The following is an 18,867-nucleotide window of genomic DNA, read 5'->3' as shown; positions in this document are numbered from 1 at the left end:
CAAGGTATGGGGGGACAGGAGGAAGACCTGGGGATTGGCCCTGTCCCCCACTTGTAAGGGAGGGGCGGGTGGAGCAACTGGATTACAAGTGAACCTGTCCCTCAACTGAAAGTTTGCCACAGGGACTGGAAGGAACGTTCCACCAGATGTGGGCTCACAGACTGACACCAACATAACGGGTCAGTGCGCAGGCCCAGAACCCGTCAATTGCACCACAGCTCCATCCCTATTGGTGCAGGAGTCCTGTGTACAAGAACGTCACATGCTGTTGCTATGGTTTCGAGGGCGGGACTTACAAAGAGGCCAGCTGGTTTTGGTTGTCAGAAGTCTCTTGGGCTGAGGTTTGTTTTATCTGATGTTTATTGGCATGAAGGGTTCACGTACATTTTGTGGTGTTTTTTCGGAAAACGAGAGAAAAGGTGGGAGTTTGTGCCAGAAATCTGCACGCTCAGTTTCTGTGGACATTAGATGGCAGTGCGGTACCATAAAAAGTTCTCTGTCTCCCGCCCTTCTTGTTTGAAAAAAACTGCTCTCAGTTTCCTCCACAATAAATGGCTGGGTCTTTCTAAGTCGCCCTGTGCCAGGCCCAGCATTGAGCAAAAGGCTCCCTTCAGTAGCATCCCTACTGGAAACCAAGTGTCCCGTATCCATAGAATCTTTTGTTTCTGCTGATCTGATTGTCTTGTCACCAGCTTTCCTCCAGTTGTTTTTCGGTTTTTATCCATGTATTCTCCAGGTACCCTAGTCACTTCAAGCTCCCTGTAGAATATGTGGAGGACTCACAAATTATAACAAAGCAATCTAAACCAGAGTCCCATCACCCCAGGATGACCATTATTGACTTGGGAAGAATTTCTTTACTGGTTTTCTCACCTATAAAGGTGCACAGTAAACACTATGAGATTCATATTGCATTGTGGCTTCACCAGATTTTATTAAATTCAGAGAATGAGTTAGCTGTTCTAAACATCATTTGAAAAAGCTTGATACTTTTTAATTCATTTCTCTTCCTGAAAGTATAAGTAGTCAAAAAGAGTGAAAATATTGTATTTCGTAACCTGACATTGACAGCAGAAATAACCCAATTCCTCTCTCAAAGTGCAATAGCATATTGTAACCTTCCTAAGTTCAGCAGCTACATTTTTGCCCGTCTTTTTCTTTGCTAACTGTTGTATTTTCAATGTATGAAATCCATTTGTTTAGTCTGTTCTCTAGCATGCTTCCCTTATCTTCCCTGTGGAGAGGGACGACTGCCGGCTTCATCCTGCCCAGTGGGGCAGGGAGATTACAGAACCCAGTCAGAAGATAACTCATATATTCACTCCTAATTTTTCTGTCAAGCGATAAAGGAAATTCTTCTATTTGCAGTCATTTGGGAAGGCAGAGAAAAGACAACAGAAACATTGAGAAATCATCCACCACCCAATCACTTTCACCTCGTTTTGCATATCAGCTTCATTTTTACATCCTTGTAATAGTGCAGTATCCAGTAAGAAACTCTGAAGTCTCAATGGTTGATCTTAGGTAATTTCTTTATCTTTTGGAAATTCCACTTTATCATCCACACATGCACCTTCCACATTTCCAACTTTGTGTTTCAAACATAAAAAAGAACGCCGGGACTAACTTCTTGCATAAATCCATGACCACATTTTAGATAATGTGTCTTGCCTGCATTCCTACACGTTGACACACTTGCCACTTTCCTTTAACTAGGAACCAGGGCCAGTGCCCGTGTCATTGTATCCTGAGAGTACTGATAATTCTTTAAGTGCCTGCTAGGTGACAGGTAAAAACTATGTTGCTACTGTTTCAAAAAGGCTTTTAAGAAGTATTTGTGAGATTTAATATCCATTTCTATATTTAATTCCCATGCATTTATTTTTATATCTTCCTCATGAAAAACGGATGAATGGAAATTCATATAAGGAGATTTAATTAACTTTAAAATGAGTACCTGAGTAAATAAGAAAAAGGAGAAATGAGAATTTACAAAGAACATGAAGTGACAGGGACGTGAAGTTAATCACTAACTGCATGGCTCCTTTGCTTGTTTCCTTTTCATTCTGATACCAATACTCCTTACCAAGGGCATCCAATCATTTCTCATCAAGAACTGCCCACTGGCCTGTGGAAACACGTGATCCAGGCTACGATCAGGGAAAGGAGACCAAGAACACACTGCTCCTTCACCCCACTTCTCGACTCAATTCCTGGACCTTGTACATCCTTCTTCCTTCCTCTCCGAAAAGAATCAGCTGACAATGAAACAAGTTTATCCTCTAAGAGGAGACACTGTAAAACAATAAAAACAGGCCCCCTTTTCTCTGCTTCAATCCTTGTCCTCTTGAAATTTTTTTTCACTTCTCTTCCCTCCTGCACCTGTTTTGGCACCTCCTCTGCCCCCCAAAACCGAAAAAACACAGGACATACAAAAACAGCTCTCAAACAACTTTTCTGAAGGCTGCTGGAATGAGATTTGCATCGAAGGTCAAAGAACCAGCAGAACAATTCCCAGCCTCTCCAACCACACATTAGCAGCTGGTACAGAAACTGCAACCTGGGAACAGCTGAGGCAGGGACCTCTCTTCTCCTTTCCCTGCACAGCGACCTCTGCTCTCCTTTCCCTCTACATGGGCTTCTCATGCCCTTTGCGTATCCATGTACGTTGCTTCTACTTTCCCTGTACAGTGTCCAGTTCTGCTTCAGCTCAGACTGGTCCCTGGTCTGAAGGTGACACACATCAGCTGGATGAAGCCTTTAACCTCCATTTGAGTCACATGAACTGGGTTCTTTTCTCCCCAGGTGCTACCACTGCATTGACCCCAACTTCCCAGCAGCAAAAGCACAGAGTTCTACAGGGTCACTTGCATGAACGGCAGTCACCACTCGTCAATAGGAAGCATTTTCTCAAGGCAACCACCAGTGTTCCCAACAGTGAGATTGCAGGGAAATGTGTGCCCTGAGTCATCATAGGGTTCAGGTTCTACAGACCCCCGTGGCAGGGATCTAAGTCGCAGGATCTTTCTCATCTGATAATGGACGTAATTATACTAACCTACCAGGTAAGGTTTCTCTCAGGGGTGAGACGGCAGGACACACAGAGGGCTTAGTGCACTGCCTGACACACAGTATATACGCAAACGTCTTGGCTACATGATTTTCTAACAGGTAGGAGCACAAGCTCTGGAGTCATAACTTCAGAGGCAGTAAAACGTTTCCCTACATCCTTACATTGCACACAGTGTGTGTCTGTGTCAGAATCACGCAACAAAGGGTGCCATTAGTTCGCAAATATGGCAATTATGATTTCCCAATTGGAAAAGATACATTATGAAAAGCTCTCTAAACTGAAATAAAGGCTCCAATTCGTCTCGGTTTTGGTTTTTGATGATGCTGCAGTCTATGCACTTATTAACTCAGGGTCATGTCTAGTGTATGAAGATGAAATAAAAAATATATTAACTTTTAAAAAGATGTTTTTCAGATAATCTTTCCATGAGAACAAGGCGGGAATATGTGCTTCATAGCGTTGGGGACCTAAGCTCGGGGCCACTTTCAGCGTCTGTACTCCTAAGGATGGCCCATTCTGTTCATGTTTACAATTTCCCTCTTCTCCATTCTTCCTTTCATGTCTGGGGGACTGGCATCAGCGGGAATATTACGGTATGTAGACCACGGATACTGAACTCTACAGAAGAGGAGAGTTAACGCTTCCTGGAATGAATTGCAACACACAGAGGAAAAAAAGTGGAGTTTCTGACTGGGAGCAGGGGCCCTGTCACCACCGCTTTCCTGGTTGGGCCTCCGTGTTCAACTGGTATCTCAGTGCAAGCCCCCTTCTTACAATGGAAGAAACAGGAGGCTCAGAAAGCAAAGCAGCTCAGAGAGCAAAAACGGTAAGGCTGGTAGCCCAGGAACTGGAAGGGAGTTCTCCTGAGCCCTGGCCCAAGGCCCACCAGGGGACAGGAGTGAAAGAAAATACTAGGAAGCACTGGGTGTCCAATAAGCAGGCGCATTTATGGTAAAGAAGTTATCACAATCAATGTGTTCAAACTATTCATGATCAGTATGTTTAAAATGACCTTATTAGTAAGGAACCTAAAACTTTTTTCTCTTATGTGAGGCTTGATAAAAATGCATGTCCAAGTATTAGCTGGACTTAGTGAGAAAGACCACTGCGTTCAGATCACGCTGGCTTCATACACAGTGCTGGCAGATGCCTTGTTCCCAATTCCAATAGCATGGCCGTCTGTGGGCCCCTAAGGTCATGTTCAGTGTATTCTTCTTTATACCCAAAGCCCTCGTTACATGACCCAAACCACGCATCGCAGACAGCAGGACAGGGTGACTGCAGTTTGGAACCACGACACCAAATCACCATCCAGTATGTTCCAGAATCGATGGTCTATGAACCGAATATACAGCAGGCCAGGGTGCTTCTGAAAAGAAACCCAACCTATTGACAGCCAGTGAACCCAGGGAGCAACATTAAAAGATGCACCATCTCGACCAAGGCCATTCTGTGCTAAGTCCTGCTCACTATAGACTCACTCAACTCTTTTTGGAATGAGGGAAACAGGCTTGAAACTGGAAAGACTTTGGGTGTGTCCTGAGCCTGTCACCAACAAGGTAAATGGACCTCAATCAGTCAAGTGACCTGGTACAACTCAGAAAATCTGATTTTAAGAAATGTTAATGACATAGACTAATAAGGTTTTGCGAAGGGCCAAATGAAAACAAAAACAAACAAACAAGAAAAAACTATGTAGAACTGTTGCTGTATTATAATCCAGGGCTAGGCAAAGATGTATTTTTACACATAGAAAGGAAAGTGTCCTGAAAATTATATTTTGAAAAATTTCACTATACACAGTGAGCCCCCACTGAGTGCTAGGTATGCTTCTAGGTGCTGCCCATACAGGAGTGCACCAGACAAGCACTGAGCTCCTGCTGTCATAAAGGGGAACCAGGGTGCTGCCTTTGCATCATACTTAGGTCTCTGTATCCTCAACATGTACAAAAGCTTTCTACATTTTACAACACCTCAGCGTTACTTTTCTGTACAATGACATTAAATATGAAAACGATTTTCAAACATCTAAAACGGACTTAAACCAGAAGGGAGTTGAGATCATGATGCAAAAATGAACGTTTAAGTATACTGAAAATACAGTTCTTTTGAAGAAAAATGTTAAGGATATTAAGCACAAAACACTAATAATGGCCTTGGCGCAGTGATGGGACTGTGGTTTGCGTTACTCTTTAGTACATTCATGTGTCCTCCAAAGTTTCTACCCTGAGATTTGAGGGACTTTCATAACTGAAGAAACTATGGATACAGGCCCAGCCAAGGCCAAACAAGGTGGGGAAAGACAATGACGAGCGCACTCAGAAAAACAGAAACACAAGTTCCTAAGGAACCCAAGCAGCTAATTTTGAAGGAAAATGGGTTGTTGTTCCTGGGCGCAAGCTTTTCTCTACAGATCCACTCAAAGGGAGCCCAACAATCAGAAAGGCCCAGTATCACGCGCAGGCGCAGAAGGAAAACACCGCTTTCCCGGGAAGACACTGCTGGGTTTTTTCAAACGAGAAGGGCGGGGGAGCGGGGAGACGGCGCCTGCGCGACGCAACACTGCCCCCTGCTGCCCACAGAAACCGAGTGGCTCACATGCAAGTGAAAAACCGCTCTGTGTTAGGAGTTTTCCCGGGAGACCGTGGCGGAGGAAGAAAAGCGCGCTGACCCTGAAGACCCGCGGAGCCCTGCGACCACCCGAGTAGAGCCGCCGGGCAGCCCTGGGCACGACCCCCTCTCCCGCTGCCCTCGGAATCCCTGCAACACAGGCCGCAGGTGCGGGCTCCTGAGCGGATGCGCATGCGTGGCGGTGCTGCGCCCGGATTGGCCAGGTCTGGTCCTGCGCGCCGGGGCGCAGGGAGGTCCTTGCCGGTCGCCCTGCAGCCTTGTGCCGGAGGGTGCCTCCTGCACCGTTTGCAATGTCCGCTAGCGTCCCCGCTCTGTGACGTCCACGTCCTGCCGCCCGACTGACACAGCGGACCCTCCGCCCCTCGTGCGGAACCTGTGCCACTGCCCTAGTCATCCTCCTCCCGCCCGGCCTACTCAGCCTCTGCCTTCAACTGGGGGGTCCTGAGACACCCTCCTCCTCCTCCTCCTGTCACCCTGATTTTCGGGAACACTCAGGGCCCAGGGGCCTCGCCCTGACATAAGCGGAGCGTCTCTATCCTCAGAGATGTTATACTTATATATAGCTTCCTAATCCTGCACCCCCTGCCCAAGGTACCTCCCTGGACATCAGAGAATCCACTCCATGCCCGTCCCCCGGCCTAACACACAAACAGACACACACGCAAATGAACACATGATGTCCCTTTGTAGCCCTCCCTGTCTCATGACCTCCACAAACTGCCCTTGGAGTCCAGATCCCTCCCTTTAATGCCTGTGATTACACACCCTTCAACTTCTGGGGGTGTCCAATGGGGGTGGACCCCACAGCTTTCGCCATCTTCCATCAGGGCCTTCTTACCCAGCTTACTCAGTGCTATGAACTCCCCATCAGGCACCCCTCTCTAGCTGTTTTCTCCCCTGTCCATACTCTACTGCTCTGTCCCAATAAGGGACACATCTGTGTCTCTGAGACCCTGAGCAGTGATAACAAAACTTGAAACTTTACTGAATTGTTTATCTTAAATCCGTGATCAGGAGAGCACGGCTTCTCACTTTCCATCTCACGCTACCTACACCGCAGCCTTGTTCACTAGGGACCTGCTTCCATTCCAATGACCTCTACTAATAATTAATGGGGAAGGCATATGCACAATGGAACATTACTAGGCTATAAGAAAAGACGAGATACTTTCACTGGGGACAGACAACAGGACCGATCTTGAGATTAGCAAGTTAAGCGAAATAAGTCAGACAGAAAAAGTCGAGAATTATACGACTTCACTCATATGTGGGATATAAAAGTGAAAGCAAAAAACAATGGAGAGAAACAAAGAAAGAAAAACCCATAGATACACACAACAGTTCAATGGTTACCAGAAGACAAGGAAGGGGCTGGTAGAAGAGGTTAAAGGGGGCATATATATGACGATGGAAGGAGGACTGATTCTGGGTGGTAAACACACAATACAACATGTACATATTATTATACAATTGTGCAGTTGAAAGCTGATTCTAACATCCAATGTCATAACAAGACATTTAACAAAAATTATTTACAAATTAACAATCAGTGTGTGACTAACATGCTCTTCTTGTAATCATTCCTATTGTTCCAAAACAGAGACTTTTATTAAAGTCTAAGCATTTACACAACGGTGACACACCGTTTTGAAATTTCACCTTCATCCGCACTGGCTGTTCATATAGTGAACAGGTTGCTCAATACTATGGTGTTCAAAATTCCTGGGAAGCATATGTAATATTTACTTTACTTAAAAAAACACAAAAATATATAAAAATTCCACCAGAAAAAATGGTAGAAACTCAGTGAAATTACAATTCATTCTTTAAGATGATGTATAACATTGAAGTACCTCTAAGACATCGAGAATGCGGGGGGGGGGGGGGGCGGCGATCGAGCGAACAAAAGTTACCAACAGCAGAAACAAAAGCGGTGATTTTCTTACAGACCCAGCAAAATTAAAAGGGACAATACGATAATACAACATTCAACTCTACATATATACATGGAACAACTTAGAAGACATGGATCGATTACCCATAAACCATGAACGACAAAACTCACCCAGGTGTGAATAGTCCAATATCTTTTAAAGAAATGAAATTGGTAGTTAAAAACCTTGTGGGGGGGAAAGCCAGAGAATAAATACCAGAAACAAACAAGTCATGTGATTTAAATCTGGCACCATTCTGAGAAGTGTGATGAAACCTCCGGCTACCGACTCCGCCCCCCACCCACGTGAATCATCCGTTTGTCCAGTTCTAAAAGGATGCTTGGACTTGCAGCACCTGCACTCACTTAGTGGTCGTCTGGGTTAGCACACTGACTGTTGATCTATTACAGTGCTTGTGTGGAAGTAACCCTTATTTTACTAAACAAGGGCCCCAAAGCGCAAGAGCAGACATGCTGACAAACCAGATATGCCAAACGGAAGCTGTAAAGTGCATGTATGTATAGGAAAAACATAGTACGTAGGGTTCGGTGCTACCTGTGGTTTCAGGCATCCACTGGGGGTCACGAAATGTATTCCCCGTGGATAAGGAGGACTAGTGTAACTCACAGGATATACTGAAAACAATCACTCAAGAAATCAAAATGTTCCATTAGAAAATATCCATTCCATACAAACAAAGCTGTAAAGGAGGTACCAAATAACAAACGGAGATGAGACACAGAAAAAAGGAAAAGTATAATGGCAGCTGGGAGTCTACCTACATCAATAAGATCATTAAATGTGAACAGATTAAACAATCTAGTCAAAACACAGACATTGACAGACTCGATCTGAAAAAGCAAGATGAAAGTATATGACGGCTATGGGAGACATAGTTTAGATTCAAATATACAAACAGATTGCCAGTGAAATAGGGCAGAAGATATGTTAAACAATCAGCAACCTCAAGAAAGCTTCAGGGGGCATCCTAATATCAGGCATTTAAATTTTAATGTTAAACATATATTTATCACATGACCCAGCAAATCTCCTAGAGAATCCTTTCCAAGAGAAAGGAAAAACATATGTCCATACAGAGACCTGTACTCAAACATTCATAGAACCTTTGTTCATCAGAGTCAAAACTAGAAACAATCCAAATGTACAAAAACTGGTAAATGGATCAAAGAAAAATACACAAAGGAATACTACACACTAATGTAAAGGGTACCATACAACAAGAAGACATAACAGTCATCAACATTCATGCTCCCAATCAGGGAGTACCGAAATATACCAAGCGACTACTAACAGCTCTAAAGGGAGAAATTCACCAAAACACAATTATACTAGAGGACGTAAACACATCATTGACAGGTATGGATAGATCATCCAAAGAGAAAATAAATAAATAGCAGCCCTAAATGACACAATAGATGAAATGGACATAATTGACATATATAGAGCACTTCATCCTAAAACATCAGACTGCACATTTTTTTCTAGTGTACATGGAACATTCTAAAGGATAGACCACATATAGGGATATAAAACTAGCCTCAGCAAATTTAAGAAGATTGAAATCGTACCAAACATAGTCTCTGATCACAAGGCTCTGAAATTGGATATCAACTGTAAAAGAAAGCAAGAAAAACCACAAATATGTGGACATTAAACAACATAGTTTTAAAGAACGACTGGGTCAAAAAAGAAATAAGAGGAGAGCTCAAAATATACATAGAAACAAAGGAGAAAGAAAACACATCCTGAGAAAATTTTTGCAATGCAGTGAAAGCAGTTTTAAGAGGGAAATTTATAGCATTACAGGCCTATCTCAAGAAACAAGAAAAATCCCAGATAAATAACCCCACGTTACACCTTAAAGAACTAGAAAAAGAAGAACAAATGAAACCCAAGTTCAGCAGAAGAAAGGAAATAATAAAAATCAGAGCAAAAGTAAATGAAACACAGAACAGAAATACAATAGAAAAACATTAATGAGATAAAGACCTGGTTCTTTGAAAAGATTAATAAAATTGACAAACCCTTGGCTAGACTCTCTAAGATAAAAAGAGAAAACACACAAATAAACAAAATCAGAAATGAAAGAGAGGACGTTATCATGGTGCCTCAAAAATACAAAGGATCATCCATGAATACGATGAAGGACTATATGCCACCAAATTCAATAACCTAGAAGAAATGGACACGTTCTTAGAAACACATAGACTTCCTAGGCTGAATCACAAAGAACTGGAATATCTAAATAGACCGATCAACACTAAGGTAATTGAGTCAGTCATCTGAAACCTTCCCAGAAGCAAAAGTCCAGGACCAGATGCATTCACTAGTGAATTCCACCAAACCTTCCAAAACGATCTAATACCTGTACTACTCAAAGTCTTACAAAAAATTGAAGGAGAGACAATACTCCCTAACTCATTTTATGAGGCTAACATTACCCTGATACCAAAACCTGGTAAGGATAACACGAAAAAAGAAAACTACAAACCAATATCTCTGATGAATTCAGATGCAAAAAATCCTAAACAAAATTCTAGCAAATCGAATGCAACAATGCGTCAAAAAGATTATTCATGACGACCAAGTGGGGTTCATCCGAGGGGCACAGGGATGCGTCAACATATGCAAGTCCATCAATGTGATCCATCACATAAAATACAGCAGAAAAATAATAGGATGCAGAAAAAGCATTTGACAAGATACAACATCCATTTATGATTAAGACACTTAATAAAGAAGGCATAGAATGAAAATACCTTAACATAATAAAGGCCATATATGACAAGCTGTCAACTAATACCATAATTAACGGTGAAAAACTCAAGTCCTTTGCTCTGCGTTCAGAACACGAAGAGCTGTCCCCTGTCACCTCTGCTTTTCCACATAGTGTTGGAAGTCATGGCCAGAGCAATCAGGCAAGAGAAAGAAACTTAAGGCTTCCAAATTGGGAATGAAGAAGGTAAATTGTCACTCTTTGCAGATAACATGATGCTAAATATAGAAAACCTCAAAGAATCCATCAAAAAGCTATTGGAAACAATAAACAAATACAGTAAAGTTGCCGGCTACAAAATCAACGTACAAAAGTCCACTGCATTCCTATATACTAACAATGAAATCTTAGAAAAAGAAATTTAAAAACCCAATTCCTTCTGCAGTTGCAACAAAATAATAAAATTCCGAGCAATAAACTGAACCAAAGATGTGAAAGACCTGTATGTTGAAAAGTGTAAGACGTTTTGAAATGCGTTGAAGACAGAAAGAAATGGAAAGACATTCCATGCTCATGGTTTGGAAGAATCAACATAGTTAAAATGGCCATATTACCCAAAGCAATACACAGATTTAATGCAATCCCCATCAAAATCCAAAGGCATTTTTTAAAGAAATAGAACAAAATTTTCGGATTTGGATGGAACCACAAATGACCCCGAATAGCCAAAGCAATCTTAAGAAAAATGAACAATGCTGGAGGTATCACACTCCCTGACTTTAGCTTGTACTACAGGGCAACAAGAATCAAGACAGCATGGTATTGGCAGAAAAACAGACACACACGCCATGGAATAGAATTGACGACCCAGAAATAAAACCACATACATATGAACAGGTAATTTTTGACAAAGAAGCAAAAAACATACAATGGAGAAAACACAGCGTCTTCAATAAATGGTGCTGGGAGAATTGGAAATCCACCTGCAAAAGAATGAAAATGGACTGCTATCTGTCACCACGTACCAAAATTAATTCAAAGTGGATCAAAGACCTAAGCATGAGACCTGAAACAATAAACTGCAAAGAAGATCACATAGGTACTAAACTTATGGACCTTGGGTTCAAAGAGCATTTTATGAATTTGACTTCAAAGGCAAGGGAAGTAAAAATGAAAATGAATGGGACTACATCAAACTTAACAGCTTCTGCACAGCAAAAGAAACCATCGCCAAAATAAAGAGGCAACCAACTGAATGGGAGAAGATTTTTGCAAACAACGCCTCCGATAAGGGGCTAATATCCAAAATATACAAGGAACTCATACAACTCAACAACAAAAAACAAACAACCTAATAGAAAAATGGGCAGAGGACCTGAAGAGACATTTCTCCAGAGAGGACATACAAATGGCAAATAGACACATGAAATAATGCTCAACATCGCTAATCATTAGAGAAATGCAAATAAAAACCACAATGAGATACCACCGCACACCAGTTAGAATGGCTATCATCTAGAAGACAAATAACAAGTGTTGGAGAGGCTGTGGAGGAAAAGGAACCCTCATACACTATTGGTGGGAATGCAGACTGGTGCAGCCGCTATGGAAGGCAGTGTGGACGCTCCTCAAAAAATTAAGAATAGAATTACTATATGACCCAGCAATCCCTCACCTGGGTATCTACCCCAAAAATCTGAAAACTTTTATCCATAAAGAGAAGGCTGCTTCAATGTTCATTGCAGCTGTATTTACGGTGGCCAAGACATGGAAACAATCAAAGTGTCCTTTGATAGATGAATGGATAAAGAAGTTGGGGTATATACATATATACAATGGAATACTATTCGGCAGTAAGAAAAGATGAAATAGTACCAATTGCAACAACATGCATGGATCTTGAGATTATAATCCTAAGTGAAATAAGATAGAAAATGTAGAGAACCATTTGATTTCACTGATATGTGCTATATACAACTGAAAACAACAAAACAACAATACAAAAAAATGAAGGAACAAAAACACATAGAGAATAGTTTACGGGTTCCCAGGGGGTAAGGGGGGAGGGGGCTCTAGGAGAGGGTAACGGGGTCTAATATATGGTGATGGAAAGAGAAGTGACTCTGGGTGGTGAACACACAATGTGAGATACAGATAATGGATTACAGAATTGTACACCTGAAATCTATGTAACTTGAACAATTGTCACCCAAAAAACTGTAACTGAAAAAAAAAGAACTTACAGATGACACATATCAATCATATCTGAAAGCCGAAAAAAAGTTGTCCAGCCTCTTTCAAGTGCGAGCCCCTTCAAGGTATTTGTTGCATCCTTCTGACATGTCCCCATCATTCCTCGAACTTAGGGTCATCATACACACCACAAATTGAGCCGGATTCCTGTATCCTTTCCCTCCCCCAGTCCAGGCACCATTCTTTTAGTGGAGAATGGTATTGAGAAGCCAGGATCTGGGGCCTACATGTGATTACTGCCATTGGATTGTGGGGGTACCCAAACCTGTTGGAATGTACGCATGTACCCACTCAAGCACACACACGTGTAAACATGTACATCTGTATCTAGCTCCTAATATACACGTGTACATATATGGAAAACCACGAGTTCACATGGAGGCCTCCAATTCCAGCATAAAATTTCAGAGTTTGTTCTAGTTTTCTTTGTTTCCACATGAGAACCTCCCCTTTCTAAAGTGAGAGCCGTCGCTCCCATATCCTTATATATTTACTGACTGGATGACACCCAATGTATACGAGGTCGGACAATTAAAAGTTCCTCAAGTTTTGCAACGATGTTGCTGAACTTTTCTTGACATCAGAGGGATTATACATTATGAATATGTACCATCCGCACAAACAGTTAACAGAGTCCAGTATTTGGAAGTGCTGAAAAGTCTGCATGAACTTTTCACCAAAAATTCCGGCTCTTGCATCACGACACTGCACCAGCTCACACGACACTGTCTGTGACGGGAGTTTTTCGCCAGTAAACAAGTAACTGTATTGGAACACCCTCCCTCCTCACCTGATGTGGCCCCCAGTGACTTCTTTCTTTACCTGAAGATAAACGAAATACTGAAAGGACGACATTTTGATGACATTCAGGACATCAAGGGTAACATGAAGAGAGCTCGGTTGGCCACTCCAGAAAAAGGGTTCCAAACGGCTTTGAAGGCTGGACTAGGCACTGGCGCCGATGCATAGCTTTCTTACGGGAGTACTTCGAAGGTGACCATAGTGACCATCGGCGATGACGTACGATGTGGCACTTCTTCTAGGATGAGTTCGCGAACTTCACTGCCACACATAGTATATGGCTTCCTTCTCACAGGGAGGCCGCCGCACATGCTGTGCTGAAGTACCCCCTGCCCGTGACCTACCTCCACAGCCTACTCAGCATTGAATCCCGAGCCCATTCGCCTTCTCCCACCCAACCCCCAGGGACATCGCCCTACTCACCTGGGCTCTGTCACCCACTGCACCATGTCCTTGGGTGTGGATGCCCTCCTCACTCTGCCTGCGCTCTGACTCCCCCACTTGGGATGCCCCTAGAAGCATATGCTTGCCTTGCTCTGCAGCACCTCATGTGACAGCTTGAGGAGTGAACTGCTCTGGCACAAAAGAGAAGGGAAGTGAAAGAATGCTCAAGGCAGAGGAAGAGGTGAACATGTCTCATACAATCACTTAATTAAGGTGAATCGGGCCAAATCCAGGCAATACTATGAAGCCCCAGTGATTAAGCTCACTGTTCTGCAGCCTCCCCTTCCTGTCTCTCTCCTCTCACCGAGTTCCTGTTTCATTCCGAAGATACTGCCTTCCATCAAGAATAGAAACACGAGGGGCAGCCAGATGGGTCCATTGGTTCCAGTGGGAGCTCTGAACAACAAGGTTGGCGGTTCGAATCCCATAAGGGCCAGTGAGCAACGCCGTGCACACCTACATTGAAGACAATGAGCTGCCTTTGAGATTCCAGAGGGGCGCTGGATGGCTCAGTTGTTTAGAGCCTGAACTCTCAACAACAAGGTTGCCGGTTCAATTCCCACATGGGATGGTGGGCTGCGCCCCCTGCAACTAAAGATTGAAAACGGCACTGGACTTGGAGCTGAGCTGTGTCCTCCACAAACAGAGTCAAGGACAATGACTTGGAGCTGATGGGCCCCGGAATACACACTGTTCCCCAATATTCCCCAATTGAAAAAAAAATGGAAGAATGTTACAGGGACTTCATTAAAAATCAGTAGAAATACTACCATGTGCGTGATGCCTGCATTATCATTTATATCAGCTGGATCTTTCGGCTGGAAAAGAGGTTGACCTCACGTCCCTCACAAGTGGGAAGAGAAGTACAGAGCGCAACACCGGACACCTTTCATGAGCGCTGTGGGCCAAACCCAGTGATGAGGGCTTTACAAGCATCCCAGGGGTCCCCGACACCCAGGAAAACACCAAGTGGATTTCCGCCTCAGCACTGTTGCACTTGCTGTTCCTTCTGCCTGGCGTGCTCTTCCCTCAGGTAATGTACGGCCTGCTCCCTCACTTCCTCCAGGTCTCTGCTCACTCATCACCTGTTCAGGGAGACCTTCTCTGACCACCCTCAATACCTTAAGAACATTCTCCCCTCATAGCCTTGCCCGTAACTCATTCTTTTCTGTCTCCACAGCACTTGCCACTCTAAGATATGTTATACAGGTACCGAGCAACTCTATGAAATCAGACATTCTATCAATGTTGTTCTCTATTGTACCCCCATCTCCTAGAACGCTGCTCAGGTACATACTGTAGCAGGTACTCAGACATTTCTTGTGGAAAACTGACTGGACTCAGGCTCTTTACACACGTTCCTAAGATGTACACCGTCTTCCAATATGGGAATTGGCCCCATTTTATTGATTATGATGCACATCAAGACTCCAGGAGACCAGTGACTTGCCCAAGGACACAAAACCAAGACGTGGGGCTCCAGGCTTTTGAATCACATCTGACAGCTTCCAAATCCCTCAGGTCCTACACAGAGACCTACACAGAGACCCAAGAAACCAAGAAATCTCACCAGACACACAAACCCCAAACAGCTCACATACCCAGAGACACCAAACACAGCTTCCTGAACACAACCTGAAACAGATTCGAAACGTCTCTGCACAGAGAGGTCACCACTTGTGTCACAGACTTCCAGACACAGCAGAGACCATACACACTGTGACACCCCCACCCCGAAAGACCGAGGTTCTCATCCCAGGAAACAAATTAAAACTGCGGATACCTCACACCCTGCAGATAGGCTCCCAAAGCTCCCAGGCACCGGCCAACTGAATACAACGGCTCTGAAAGCAGAAAGACAGAAGTTCAAGGAACTCCGAAACACCCCATAACCTTAAGATAAAGTCCCCATACAAAGCAGAGAACCTACACCCTGGACACACACCCCAAAACAGCTCACCTACTTCCTACCTTAAGAGAAAGCCTCCCCCAACCCCACTCAGTTCAGAGACATCACAGCTCCGGACCCAGAATCACAAAGTGCTCGGAGACCTCATTCCCTGGCGTGCGGTCACACACACGGAGATCTCCACCCAGGACACAGACGCGGAGAACCACAGAAAATGCACACCCAGGTACACGTGTACAGGCACGCGAGCCCGCAGAGACCTTTAGTCCGTGGCGCGCAGAATCCACTCAGATACAACCTCCCATTCCCGCACAATCCCTCAAAAGGCTCAGAGGGATCCAATGTACCCAGACAGCACCTGTGATGTGGCACCTCGCGATACACATCCCCAAATGCCTGACACTTCCCTTCCCAGGCAGGGACACCAAAGAGCGCAGACACCTCTCCCTGGACCTTAACTGCGTGCATCTGAGAATCCCTCCGATGCCGTGCCAGTCGCGCCAGACTAGGCTGGTGACTGAAATAGGGCTAAACTACACTAAGGAGCTCACGTGAAGACAGCGCCGTCACCCGCGAATCCAGCGTGGGACACTGACTCCACGCCAGCGATTGCGCGGAACTCGCCACTGCCGGAGGCGGCATTGTCAGCCCCGTCCGGACACTCAGGCGGTGAGGAGTCCAACTCGGAGAAACTTCTACGCTCTGAAAATACACACGCGCGCGCGAACACGCGGGCACACACACGCCTCACCCTCAGCTGCAGCTTTCGGTCAGGCGACAGCCCACTCAGATGGCCAATGGGAACGGGGCTGCCAGACAGGGAGGCCAAGATGACAGGCCCAGCCGGAGCCATCCTGCGCCCACGGAGGGCTTCTGGGAGGGTTGATTCCGTCCATCTCGCCGCGACCAATCACCGCACAGCATGGACCTGGGAGCAGTTCCTTTATCCTCCCCACCCCCCCACCCGCAATCTCTCCAGCCAGGGTCTTCCAGCTGGATGCGACCACGTTGTAAGGGACGGGTGCATTTCGGGAATGGAAAGTGAGGGCCGCAAACTCACACCCCGAGTCCACTCGGTTTCCAGCGGGTCGGGGGAATTGAGACCTCCGAGTTCTACTGGGCCCGGCCGCTGTATACCACACCCGCACTGTTGTCTCACACACACACACACAGTGGAGTTTTCCCAAACGCCCTCCCCAGTGGTACCTCCCGGAATACAGAGGGGCCCCTCCAGACGGGTGTGGTTTGTGCCAGGAAGCAACTGTTCCCTCGCGCGCGCGCCCCTTGGCGGTGGGAACCTGAACTGGCTCATCCATACAGATGCACATGGACCATTCTAGGCTGGTCCCCAAAGGGTGGGAAGGCAAAGTCAGGATGAAAACCCCAGTTCGCTGCACTCTTGCATTCTTGGAAACGTCTTTGTGACCTGAAATGTACCTCCCTGCAGTGGCCACTATGATACCAGGGAGCCTTACAAGCTTTACTCTGTTTTGAGCACTGTGCTGGCTTCTGTCTCCTGGGTAACACAGAGTAGATCTAGCGGGGGCAACCCCGCCTCAGTCCCCAAGGGCAGGAGGGCTAGACCTCCCGACTGGGGTCAGAAGGCCTGGTGTGGGGCAGGCTGCAGCCCGTGACTGTCAGGAATAGGTGATAGGGACAGCGAGTCATTTGGTTTTGTTAGGGACGGGGCCATCTCCCAGGGGCCAATGGACAGGTTAGGTTAGATACGGACCAGGTGGTTCGTCACAATCCTGTCACGTTTGGACATGTTACCTAGCAGACTCCTGGGCCTGTCTAACTATGCCTCTTGTCACAACTTTGCACTTGTTTATTTATTCCCTGATTCATTTGGTAAAGAAAGAAGAGTTTAAGGGTTAATAAAGAAAGGAAATTACTTTCCTGAGCAAAAAGAGTTGCATCCCTGGAAACACACAACCACTTAGCAACCCACACTACTCTCTGGAGACATACAGAAACACAGTGTTTATAAAGGCAAAAACCACAAAGTGTAATTCTCTCATGCAAATGAAGGACTGCTGGCTAATTTAGCAGGGGTTGGTTAGTTCCAATAAGCAAAGGAGGAACTCAGAACTCCAAGAAGGAGGTAAAGTTTATATGTGTCCACACAGCAGTTGTTGTTCCCGGATATTGATGAGCGATCCTGGGACTGAGTTGACTCCCAGGTTGGCAACTTCAGAGCAGCTCTGAGACTGAGGCACCGGGTGTTCATCGGCCCCACTTCCCCAAAAGCCTCCGACTCTAGTTTATGCGTCTCTCTTCGTAATGTTTATTCCAACTCTTTTTTCCCCATGATCACAGTTTGTCTCTCCAAATTATGTGTCAGGTAGTGTAATGGGAGATAGGAATGCAGTCGTACGAAAAGAGAATAAAAAAAACATCTTACCTTTAGGGAGCTTACATTGTAGTGGGATCATGTAGCAGAGAAATCTCTGTAATTTGTCAGCTGTTGGTAATGGCTGTGATTAAAATTGAATGCAAATACAGAAGTGAAAGCGGTGAATATTGCCAGAGAGTGTGGTCCGGGGAAAATTTCCCAGGTACGTGACATTTGAACTGAAAGGAAAAGAGATGGATATCTGGGAGAAAAGCATCCCAGATATCAGTAAGAATAGTGGAAAGGCGTGGGAGTGGAACTCAGGCTACAGTGTATGAGGAACCGTGTGGCTGGCACAGCATGACCTACGAAGAGACAGGACATGAGTTCAGGGAGGTAATGGGCGACACATCACATAGTGTTTTCTGGGCTGTTGAGGGGGTGGGGTGGAAGTTGACTTCCTCTCAGCGACCCAAGGGAGGGCCCTTAGCACAGAAGACCCAGGCTTGTGTCAGAGGTAAGAGGCCCAGGTTAGCCAATGTAAGGGGAGGAGCTCCCGGTTTGCCCCAAGGAAGAACCCTTACCCAGCCTCTCGGCAGCTGACCATGGCTAAACTGGGCAATCCTGTGCACTCAGGGGGACTCTTGTAACTTGTCCCCACTGAGATACACACAAAAGAATGATATACTTAGGAGAGAAGGAGAAAGCGCCCTCTTGGTGTAGGTGAGATCCCGCTCAGGACAGTGCACA

The 18,867-nt window shown here is 45.1% G+C and overlaps 1 protein-coding gene across 3 annotated transcripts in view; it reads right to left on the bottom strand.

The window, feature by feature from the left end:
- LOC117027337 (uncharacterized) overlaps positions 1-16,839 on the bottom strand; it is an 83,386-nt gene extending 66,547 nt beyond the window's left edge. For all 3 annotated transcript variants that reach the window (XM_033114988.1, XM_033114980.1, XM_033114996.1), the window contains exon 1: positions 16,334-16,839. In XM_033114988.1, the coding sequence (XP_032970879.1) occupies positions 16,334-16,635 (302 nt within the window). In that variant the 5' untranslated portion in view covers positions 16,636-16,839. The remainder of the gene's footprint in view (positions 1-16,333) is intronic.
- Positions 16,840-18,867: the final 2,028 nt, after the last annotated feature.

Source organism: Rhinolophus ferrumequinum, chromosome X, assembly GCF_004115265.2.
Source record: "Rhinolophus ferrumequinum isolate MPI-CBG mRhiFer1 chromosome X, mRhiFer1_v1.p, whole genome shotgun sequence".
Classification (NCBI taxonomy): Eukaryota; Metazoa; Chordata; class Mammalia; order Chiroptera; family Rhinolophidae; genus Rhinolophus; species Rhinolophus ferrumequinum.
Note: the sequence above shows the minus strand (reverse complement) of the source record. Positions and strands in the feature narration are given on the sequence as shown.